At 33.9% G+C, this 10960-nt stretch overlaps 1 protein-coding gene across 1 annotated transcript; it reads left to right on the top strand.

Annotated features, from left to right (window-relative positions):
- The first annotated feature begins 5795 nt into the window (after window positions 1-5795).
- On the top strand, window positions 5796-10611 carry LOC104222194 (uncharacterized). The gene is made up of 3 exons (XM_009773384.2): window positions 5796-6343; window positions 10076-10161; window positions 10307-10611. Exons 1-3 carry the CDS (start codon window positions 5893-5895, stop codon window positions 10445-10447), a joined length of 678 nt encoding a protein of 225 aa, XP_009771686.1. The 5' UTR covers window positions 5796-5892; the 3' UTR covers window positions 10448-10611.
- The last annotated feature ends 349 nt before the right edge of the window (window positions 10612-10960 follow it).

Raw genomic sequence — 10960 nt, 5'->3', positions numbered from 1 at the left:
TGTTGACTTGGGGTGCCACGACATTTAACACGTGGCACCAATCTAGGCCTCTAGGAAGATGGCATCTTGGGCTTGATGAAATAGGCTCATCATTTGTGGCCAAATTAAATGGGTTAGCCCGTGCATTTGGACCTTATATATTAGATTTATATAATTAATATAATTAAATTAGCCCATAATATTTATTTGGACAAATATATTTGATATATAGTCCAAATTATTTGATCGGATTTAATTCCGATAAAATTTACATGCGTACACCCTTAATGAAAAACTTTTATAATCATACAAATATCATGACCCCACAAAATTTTTATCACTAAACTTTTAATACCACAAATTTTAAAGTCTCCATCTTTTTTCTTAAATTCTAGCTCGTCTAAATTCTTTAATTCTCTAATAGGAGTAGAAAAAAGTAACAATAGAAAACTTTAAAACCTTTTTGCTTCGAGAAAATCTCATTTTATACCCATTAATTCCAAACTATTTACCCTTTAATGCCCAGATCCAAATTGTTTACTACTCCTACCTATGCTCCCCAAACTATTTACCCGCCTTTCTTCTTCCTCCTCCTCATTTTACCTTCCTCACTTTATACCAATCGTATATTTTCCCATATAAAAAATAATCCTTGTAAGGCCATCACCAGATGCAAGGCCAAACATGAAGGAAGTTGCTTTGATCATCAATTCTATTAAGGAAAATGATAAGAAATCCTTGTCCATATTCAGCAGTAAGGTCTGATTAATATTTAGATGGTTAGTCCCAACAAGTTCATCCTTGTTTACCCATGCGTTTACATAACTACTATGCCAAGACTTGTCCTAAAGTTGAAATTCTCGTTGGCTCAGTAACCTCCCAGATGTTCAAAGATGCCTGTGCCTCTAGCCCTGCCACCATTCGCCTATTCTTTCATGATTGCTTTGTTGAAGTGGTGCTACTATTTTGAAGATTTATTGTTTGATTTGAGGTGGTGCTATAAAATATTGCTTATAGTATCTTCGAGTAAGCTTCCCACATCTAAATTTTTATGTGTATTTTAATATCCACCATTGTTGGGTTTGAAGCTCAATTTTATTTTTGAAGATTTCTTGTTTGATTCAAAGTGGGTGCTGTTAAATATTGCTTATAGTACCTTATGGAAGTTCATACTGAAATTTGATAGCATTTGGAGCTGATTTGAGGTGATTGAGATCGAAATTTTTATTTGAAAATCAAAGAAGGACATAGCTACAGTGTACCGCTATGGTATACAATATGTATATAGCTATGCAACAATATACTATTATAGTATACAATATATTGTTATAGTATACTATAATAATATGCAATATACTGTAACAATATGTTGTAATAGTATACAATATACTATAATAGTATACTTGTTACCCATAAATTCACTTACCTTTTCCCTTTTAATTTGCTTTAAGCTTTTACCCAGCGTGAGATAAGGCTGTATTGTGGCCCGGGCCTGGGCTTAAATGGTGCAAAAGACCGTGACGGGCCGGTTCAACACAAAAAAGCCCGTGAGCCCGGGACCGTTAAGCCCGGGACCGGCAAGCGGGCCTGGGCCAGTTCAACCTGGCCCAACGGGCCTAACAGGCTTCAACAGCTATTTTTAAAAAAAAATTAAGAAAATGCCCAACGGCTAGATTTTAAAATCTGACCGTTGGGCTTCAAAATTGGTCCGTTGAGACTTTAAAAAATAGTTATTTGGTCCCCAAACTTTGCTTTAACCCCAAACTTTTTATAATTATACTTTTACCCAATTCTCAACTATAAATACCCCTCCATTCTTTCATTTTTACTCACAAATTCATCAATCTCCCTCTAATTTTCTTCTATAATTGCTTACTTTATTATTGCAATTTCGTGAAAAATTGTGAAGTTGGTGAATTGAAGTATTCAAGTCTTCAAGTCTTCAACGATATTCAATTTTCAAGAAGTTGTTCGTCAATTCGGTAAACTCGTTCCAACTCTTAAGTTTTAATATTATAATTTTGTTAGTTTTATTTAGTATAGTTATACTTAATATGGCATTTTCTTTGAAAAATATTTTTGGTGGTAAGGGTAAGGGAAAATCTAAAATTGGTGAATCTAGTCGCCAAGCTACTACTCTTCCCCCGGCTCCCCGACCCAGACCTGTTACCCGTCCTCCTCCACCTATTATTCTTGATAGTGACAATCCTTGTCTTCAATTTTTCGATAGTCAATTTTGCCATGATGTTGCACCGGGTCAACAATTAAATGAAGAAGTTATGAATGCTCTTTATCCTAATGAAACTATCTTTGAAAATGATGAGGAAAATGATGATTTAGATGAAACGCAACCGGATTTAGATGATACACCTACTAGTCCTGTTAATAACTCTACTAGTCCTGTTAATAACCCAACTGATGCCCCACCTGACCCTCCTGTAGTAACCCCTACTTTTAATAGACAACCTTCTAAATGGCCCGAAACATCTCTTGTTTGGCAATTTTTTACTCAACTAAGAGAACAAAATAAGGCTAAATGTAAAACTTGTGGGTCTCAACTAGTTCATAAATTTACTGGAGACCGTAGCGGTACGGGTAGTTTGACTAGACACATAAAGAAACACCCTAGAGATAAAGCTAGATATCTTCAAATGAAAGCTGCGCAAGAGGGGACAAGTGTAGATACTACGGTTAACCCTAGTACAAGTTCAAATCTAGTTCAACCGGGAATTAACACTGTTACCGGTGGCATTTTATATTATGATACAAATAAAGATCGTGAAGAATTGGCAAAAATGGTTACTGTTATGTGCTTACCCTATAGTTTCTTTCTAACCCTCATTTTGTGCATTATATTAGAAGAGTTTTTAATCCTACTTATAAAGGATGGCCTCACGCAACCGTAAAGAGTGATATTTATAAATATAAACATGAATATGAACAATATTTGCGCTATTTATTTACTCATATGGATTGTCGCATTGCTATTACTACTGATATTGGTAGAAGTGGTAATGACTGTGATTATCTAACTGTTACAAGTCATTGGATAGATGAGGAGTGGATAATGCAAAAGCACATTATTTGTTATAGAATAATTAATTCACGCCAGACAGGTAAGTTTATTGCTAACACAGTTGCAGATATTTGTAGATATTTTTGCATTAGAGATAAAATTATGTCGGTTTCAATGGATAATGCTTCTAGTAACACTAACGCTATAGGCTTACTTACAACTACACTAAATCCTGCATTTAGTAATATTTTTCATGTTAGATGCATTTGTCATATTTACCATTTAATTGTCGGTGCTGGTATGAAAGTTTTAAATGTAGAAATTGAAAAGGTTAAAATGGCTCTTAATTGGCTTTTTTATTCATACCGTAGAAGTAGACTTAGAGACTATTTTAAAAAATGTGATGAATTTGGCCTTAGAGAAAGAAAGGTTCCTAAACCTTGTCCGACTAGATGGAATTATATGTATGAAAGTTTAGTTATTGCATATGAATATAGGAACCCAATAAGCGCAACGTATAATGCTCGTGTAGGTGATGGTGATGATGATGATGATGAGCACCTTACAAATCAAGATTGGAGTAATGTTAAAATGCTTGTAGACTTTTTAGAACAATTTCATATTGCTACAAATGAATTATCTGGCCAATATTATCCTACTATTTCTAACTGTTTAGTTTATATTGCAGCACTTGTAGATTTATTTACTCAATTTTCAGAGGGTGGAGTAATTTATCAAGAAGCTATTAATTCTATGAAACCTAAGTTTAAAAAATATTTTTTCCCTATCCCCCTATTTTTGGTGTTCCCTATCCCTATTTTTTCCCTAAGTTTAAAGAAGCTATTAATTCTATGAAAGCTAAGTTTAAAAAAATACTTGTAGAGCGTCTATGAGGGAGAGCTTGGAAAAATCAGTACTCTTCAGAGATTGGATCCGTTCGGAAAGAAGAAATTTTGGAGTTGCAGAATCACAACCGGAGATAGATGAAGCTTATGAAGAAATGCTAGCGGAACTTGCGCAGGATGCTGCTTCGCCCGGAAGCGGTGATGAACAAGCTTCTTTTCCACCACCACCAACGGAAATTCCTCCGGACCTTGAAGGATTTATGAGATTTGTTAGAGATAATACATAGACTAACATGTAACTTGTATTTTGGCACATCTTCCTTAGTTTTTTTTCTTTTAATGGTGGTATTAGTACCTTGTTGTGCTCATTCCATTGGGGGGAGGAAAACTAAGAAAGATATTGCCATTCTTTGTTAATGTGATAATAGTAAAATATATAAGACATTCCCTTGAATATTGCTTTGCAATTTATTTTGTGTTTAAATTTGATATAGTATATATATATTATATATCTAATACATATATATATATATATATATATATATATATATATATATATATATAAGGCAATACATACTATACATACTATATGTACTATATATATACTATATATATATTTATATTGCTATATATAAGCAATTTATACTAGTATATACATATGTAGTTTACAAGAAAGTGTCTTAGCTAAAAAACAAATAGCCTATATATATATATATATATATATATACACACACACACACACATACATACACACATATATATATATATAAGGCACTATATATATCTCTAATACATATAAATTATATATATATATATATATATATACATATATATATATATATATAAACATATATATAGTACATAAGTCAATATATAATTATATATACACATAATACACCCTTATATATACATACTACATATACTTTATATATTTATATAGCTATATATAAGCAATTTATATTAGTATATACATATATAGTTTACAAGAAAGTGTCTTAGATAAAAAAACAAATAGCCTATATATATATAAGGCAATATATAATTATATATACACATAATACCCCTTATATATACATACATACTATATATATTTATATAGCTATATATAAGCAATTTATACTAGTATATACATATATAGTTTACAAGAAAGTGTCTTAGATAAAAAAATTAAAAAAAATAGTCCGGAACGAAAAAAGCCCGTTAGGCCCGACCCATTTAGCCCGGGACCATGTGGGCTTAGGACCGCCGCGGGCCGGTTCCACACATTTGGCCCGTTAGGCGCGGGACCGTTTGGCCCGGGACCACCTCAACCCGGCCCGCCTCAGGCCCAGGCCCGTTTAGGCCCGGGCCCGGACCATAATACAGCCTTAGTGTGAGAGGCAAATTGAAAATGCAAAAAAATAAAAAAATATTATATAGTATGTTATATAATGTAACGGTACTTTTACAATTAGATTCTTTTAGAATTTTTTGAAATTTTTATTGACAACTGATATTACTTCAATTTAATAATTGAATTAAATTTTTTTTAACTCTTTACGTACAATGGTATACCCTGTTGGTATAACTATATACTATACTGGTATCAAATGTTAGTTAATATTTTTTTGATTGTATTAGCTACATTTAATTGGTACACAATTTGATTTTTCTTTAGTGATAATATAAAAAAAGAATAATAAAAAATAGTAAAAATAATAAATGAAATTAGATTATGAAGAGAAAAAGAATATAAAAAAAAAGTTAAATGAAATTAGAATAGGAAAAAAGAAAAAAATAACAAGAAAACGAAAAAAAAGAAAAGGAGAAAAGAAAAAGAAAAGGAAAGAAATATAGAAATAAAAAAAAAAATTGAGAATAAAGAGGAAATTCCTCACAAAATTTACAGAAATGTAATTAGCTTGTGGGTAAGTGGTTAGACAAGCATAAATAGTTTTGTTGTTACGGTTAACGGTGTCAAAACCACTTTTTGCCTTGGGAGTAGATCGAACCAAAGAAACAAAAGCTCATCTGAGTTCCAGTTGAAACTTGAAAGTTTATACCCAAATTAAAATGATCGCCGCAGAAAACAGCCCCACCACAACCGGCGCCACCGGGACAACCACCGTAGACGGCGGCGGAAACGACGGCCTTGTTCTTTCAACCACCGAGACCATACATTCGTTTCTTGCCGGAGCTTTGTCGGACGTCGAACTCTCCGATGACCTTAGAGAACTCGCATCCTCCCTATGCGATCATCCCACATTACCATACAAGCATCTGAGGTCGATTTGGATCTGTTCTAACTCATCAACACGACCCGATCTAATGGTCATGTTATTCGGATCCAATTTCGTGTTTTCCAGCCCAAAGCCTAGAGAGAAAAGCGAAGAACTCAAAGCTCGGTTGAGGAAACTGGAGGAAGCTTCGGAGAGAAAAGCGTATGATGAATTGGTGAAAGATATTACTCCTAAGAAAGTTGTCGATGAACCCTTTTCTTCTTACAAAGATCAAATGGGCTTTGGTAAGTTCTTTTTTTTTTTAGTGCTCTATTGGCCCATAAGAAATCTGTTAGCATTCATTTCTTAATCGAATGATATCCTTTTTCTAATGATAAGATATTTACAAAGTTTGGTTTGATTTTGAGTACACTATAAATAAATAAATAAATAATGGATAGTTTAGGGATTTCTTTTTTCTAGGAAAGTGAACATAATTTTGATTATTTGAAAGATAGAAATTACGGCAGTTAAAGTGAAAGTTGGACTGTTGGAGTAGATTTAGTTGGGGATATAAAAAATTGTCTCCTATTTCCTGTAGCTGATGTTTGTATTGCTAGAATAAGATGATGGCTCAAGAGCATTAGCATGGGTTAGTTGGATTTTGATTGAAGGTGTTATTGCTGATGCAATTCATCATTTTATGAGATGAATTTGGTTTAAGGCTCACTAATGTCTACACACAGGTGGTGAAACACCCCTTGAGTGGACAAGAAAGGAAGGATTTTTTGGTACAACCTTCAATTTCAGACCCAGGAGTCGACTTCCAATCAGTGTTGTCAAACAAGCCAGAAACTATATGAAAAACAGGCCAGAGTGTTTTGGGTCGCTTAGGCAGCGCTTCAGTTCAGATTGGTGCTGAGATATGCGAAGTGGGCATCACTGACTGATTGATGTTCTTTTTATGGGAAATAGGCCTAATTGGCGGGTGTTTTTGAATTTAGCATTTCAAGTTCCTTGCTGTAAAACCAATATTGGAGTAGGCTTCTTTGATAACATGGGACTGCACATAGTGATGATTAGTTTATAGTATCCCAGTGCCCATTATAACCACCTGAGGTTGGAGGAAGGATAAATGGATCCATTGGTGTTAAATTAGCACTAGAGATGTTGGATGGAGAGGGAGTACAAAATGGAAAATCTTGAAACTAGGGATGAAATTGTTAGTTTCAACATGAAGAGGATGCATCAAGTACCAAGAATTTGTAAATGAATTGCTCTTCTTTTTTGTTTTCTTTTTTTAAATGAGTTGCTAACTCTTGATTTCAAATTTAAAAGGAACTTCTTCTTCTCTTCTTTTTCTTTATTTTGCTTTTGTTTTTATGACAAGTCTTTGCCTAGTTTTGTTTTAGTCAATGCCTGCACCCATGCTTGCTGCATAGAGTATGATAACTTATGAATGTTTTTCTTTTCTGCTTTTGAAGTTTATATTTGTGAAAGATAAAACAAGAGAAAAGAAGAGAGATAACTGCTATTGAATTGATTGATGAATGCGAGGGCTTCCTATAAAGTGGATACATGAAATTGGATTGTTTTCCTAATTAACGGAAATAGTAATTGTGAAAAATTCATTAAGAATATTCTCTACAATATTTTGTACAATTATGACATATAGAATTAAATTTGGAGACATTCCAACATATAGTTGCATTAGTTCTCTTGACTTTCAATGCGGACTATCAATTTTATGGTGGTGAAGCAACTTGATTTTGTGAAGTGAAACTGGCATGCTGAGTCGAGTATCTGAAAAAAAGTTGTTCCTAAAGAAGCAGTTATTTCAACAATATCGTTGCCGAAATGTGATAAAAGAAAAATAAAATTGAGTTGGTACCATCATCAAGTAGATCTGAATGACGGCGGTGCTACTATGAATCGATGTAGCGTAATTGAGAATGAGGACATGCACGATGCCAACTTGACTTGATCATTTACAAAGACAAGCATGCTGCTAGCTTGACTGAATAATGGTAGCTGACAGTTGACGGTGTTGAAAACTTGAATGTGCAATAACATGACATTAACTGTGTGACTGATGACATGGTACTGATGGGACAAAAGTAGACCACTGACATGACGGGGCAAAATACTTGACAAATCATCTTTACTGATGAGTGATGACATAGTCATAAACAAAATGAATTTTTGACTTGTCAGGTAGGTAATGTAGACCAATAATATCAGCACTACGATAAAAATTAATAGTACATGTGACTCGTGAGCCAATGTACCAGTAGAGACTTGAGCTCTCTGGCTGAATGTGTGAGCGAGTGTGGAGAAATTTGAAAATGAGAGTTTAATATTGTGTATAACAAAACGAACCTTTATGATGTTAGAATTGGGTCGAATGATGGAGAATATCAAAGAAAAACATGACAAGAGATGTGGTATCACTGGATTGATCATCGGAAAGAAATAAGAATGATAAACTATAAAAGAACTTTGAATGACATCTCTGTGGTAGGCAAAAGCTACTTAGATCTCTTGCAAGATCGTAGAATCTTTGCTACCATGTGAAAAGAGAGAACATGAGAGAAAATTCTCATTGAATTGAGTGACAACATTGGAGCTTATGATGTAGAAAATTTTAAAATAGAAAACTTCCCTGATTATTGGGATTCCTTATTTTGGAACAATTTTTGGGATCATTTGATGTAATATATTTTCACATTTAACCTGTACATATAGAATAAAGTAGACACATTCTAGCATAACTGCTTCGGTTCTCAACTTTTAACAATGATTTCACATTTTTCTGAGAAAAGGTAAGTTTTATAATTTTAACACAAAATGTGCTTCAATACTAATAAAGATAATCCAGTCTCCATATCTTTATCTATCCAATACAGCGGGGATTCTAATGTATCTAACAAAGATTTTACTTCAGTAACAAATTCTTCTTTCCATTAAAAAGAAAGACAAAAATATACAGTTGTTGGAGCTGTTTTTTTTTTTTTTAAAAACATCTAGCATTCGTTCTCCAAATGGTCCATCAGATTGTAGCTGATATGGTACACCATCATCTCTTGTACGCCATCATCTCTTTTGCAACTATTACAGAAAGCATGCTACTTCCAACGGTGCTTTTGTTCTCCATATGTTCCTCCATGGCCTGGTGTTAGGTCTGCCTTCACCAACAGTCAAAAACTAATAGTAAGAGCTTACAGTAAATGAACTTGAGCTATGCATCTTCCAAAATTCCTTTCATCATTGCTGGACAAGGTTTGAAAAGGCTCCAATTATCTAATAAAATCTGTCGTCCTGTTTATCTCCCTGTTCCGCTCATTCTGGATTCTGCAATTGTTGATTTCACATTCCTCCTTAATGAATGTAGTACTTGCGGACTTGACCTATTGTTTTTTCAGCTGATTATTAGATAGAATAGAGGCTTTGGAGAAAAAGTCCTCCTAAAAAATGTGATGTGTCCTTTTTAGAACTTGGCCTCTTGCTTGTGTTAATCTGTGTGTCCGCATGCGCGTTTTGTTGCGAAAGCCAGTGCATATTCTGTTTCCTCATCTTGCTACTTTATTGAGTACTGCGGCAATTCTTGGGAGAAGTTACTGACTGTTATTTCATCAGTTATTTAAACTATACAATTCTTGGGAGACGTTCTAGTACTGACTGTTATTTCTCAGGTTATTTAACATTAAAATCAAATCCCTTAAGCTGCCTTCTTATGAAGTGTATCATATCACTTGATTTGCTAATGTCAATTGTGAGTTGATACAATTGCTGCATCCTGATTTGACCATGTGACTCTGAGAGAGTCCGTAGTGAACTAGGTACCGCTAACTTGTAGCTTGTGTACATGAGCTTATAGTCTGTGTTCTCTACCAACTTAGAGTATTTCATTTTTTTGCTTTTCCGCTCTTTCAGGTTATGTTCTCTGTTAGCCTGTTAGGTAGATTCTTTAGAATTAACAAGATGTTGATTTGCAGTTTAATTCTCACTTTCTCAGTAGTTCTGGTCCGTTGGCGCAGGTTTACATGTCACTCTAATGATGTTCACTGGCTATCTGGTGGGATATTATGCATTCAGGGCATTATTTAGTCACAGTCCAGCAATGGTAAGTTCTTGTGTTGAATTAGTCATGACTTCATTTGATACAGGCTCTATATGTGGGAGCAACCAAAGTCTTCATTCTGTTTTTGTCTTTTACTCTGGTCCTATCTATTGAAGTTTAATTGCTATTTCTCTTACTCTTTTTTCAGAGTGCTGCCGGAGGCATTCTTGGATTGGTTGGTGGCATGCTTGTTGAGACACTTCTCTTTATTATTAGAACTTCGAGTCAAGATAGAAAACCTACTAAAAAATCCACTTCTTTCACTTCGAAGCAGAAAAAGAATCAGTAGGCTTCATCACAAGAAGTTGTTCCTTTCTAACTTTCTGAGAGGAGTAAATCTTTCTTTTCTTTTCTTGATAGTTTATTTATTTCTCCGCATGACTTTTTATGTTGTAAAAATCAGAGTGACAAGCCATGCCCATAAAGTATTCTTCCCCCTTCCTCTTTAAGTCATGTTGAATTGTTTCTGCTCTTACAAGCTGCGTATCTTAAAAATACACAGGAGTACTTATTGACCCAAAGGATGATAAAAGCATCTATTTCAGTTACGAAAACTGTAGTACCCTTGCCGTCTAATGATGGTGGACAAGTTTAAAGTATGAGAGTTAACTATTCAATTTTAATAGTATTAAATTGTGTATCAACTCCTTTTCAGCGAAAAATTATGTATTTAAGTTTAAATTTCTTATAATCAGAATTACTTGAGATGTTTGGAAAATTCACCAACAAAGGTAGAATTATTTGATTATTCAAATAATATTAGTGTTATATGAAGTAGGATACAGTTATTAGTAAGTATGTT

Source organism: Nicotiana sylvestris, chromosome 8, assembly GCF_000393655.2.
Source record: "Nicotiana sylvestris chromosome 8, ASM39365v2, whole genome shotgun sequence".
Taxonomy (NCBI): domain Eukaryota; kingdom Viridiplantae; phylum Streptophyta; class Magnoliopsida; order Solanales; family Solanaceae; genus Nicotiana; species Nicotiana sylvestris.
This window is presented reverse-complemented; position numbering and strand designations above follow the sequence as displayed.

Coding starts and splice junctions, on each gene's coding strand:
- LOC104222194 (XM_009773384.2), top strand. CDS start 5,893: ATGATCGCCGCAGAAAACAGCCCCACCACAACCGGCGCCACCGGGACA. Junction 6,344..10,075: donor CAAAGATCAAATGGGCTTTG/GTAAGTTCTTTT, acceptor CCGTTGGCGCAG/GTTTACATGTCACTCTAATG. Junction 10,162..10,306: donor TTAGTCACAGTCCAGCAATG/GTAAGTTCTTGT, acceptor CTCTTTTTTCAG/AGTGCTGCCGGAGGCATTCT.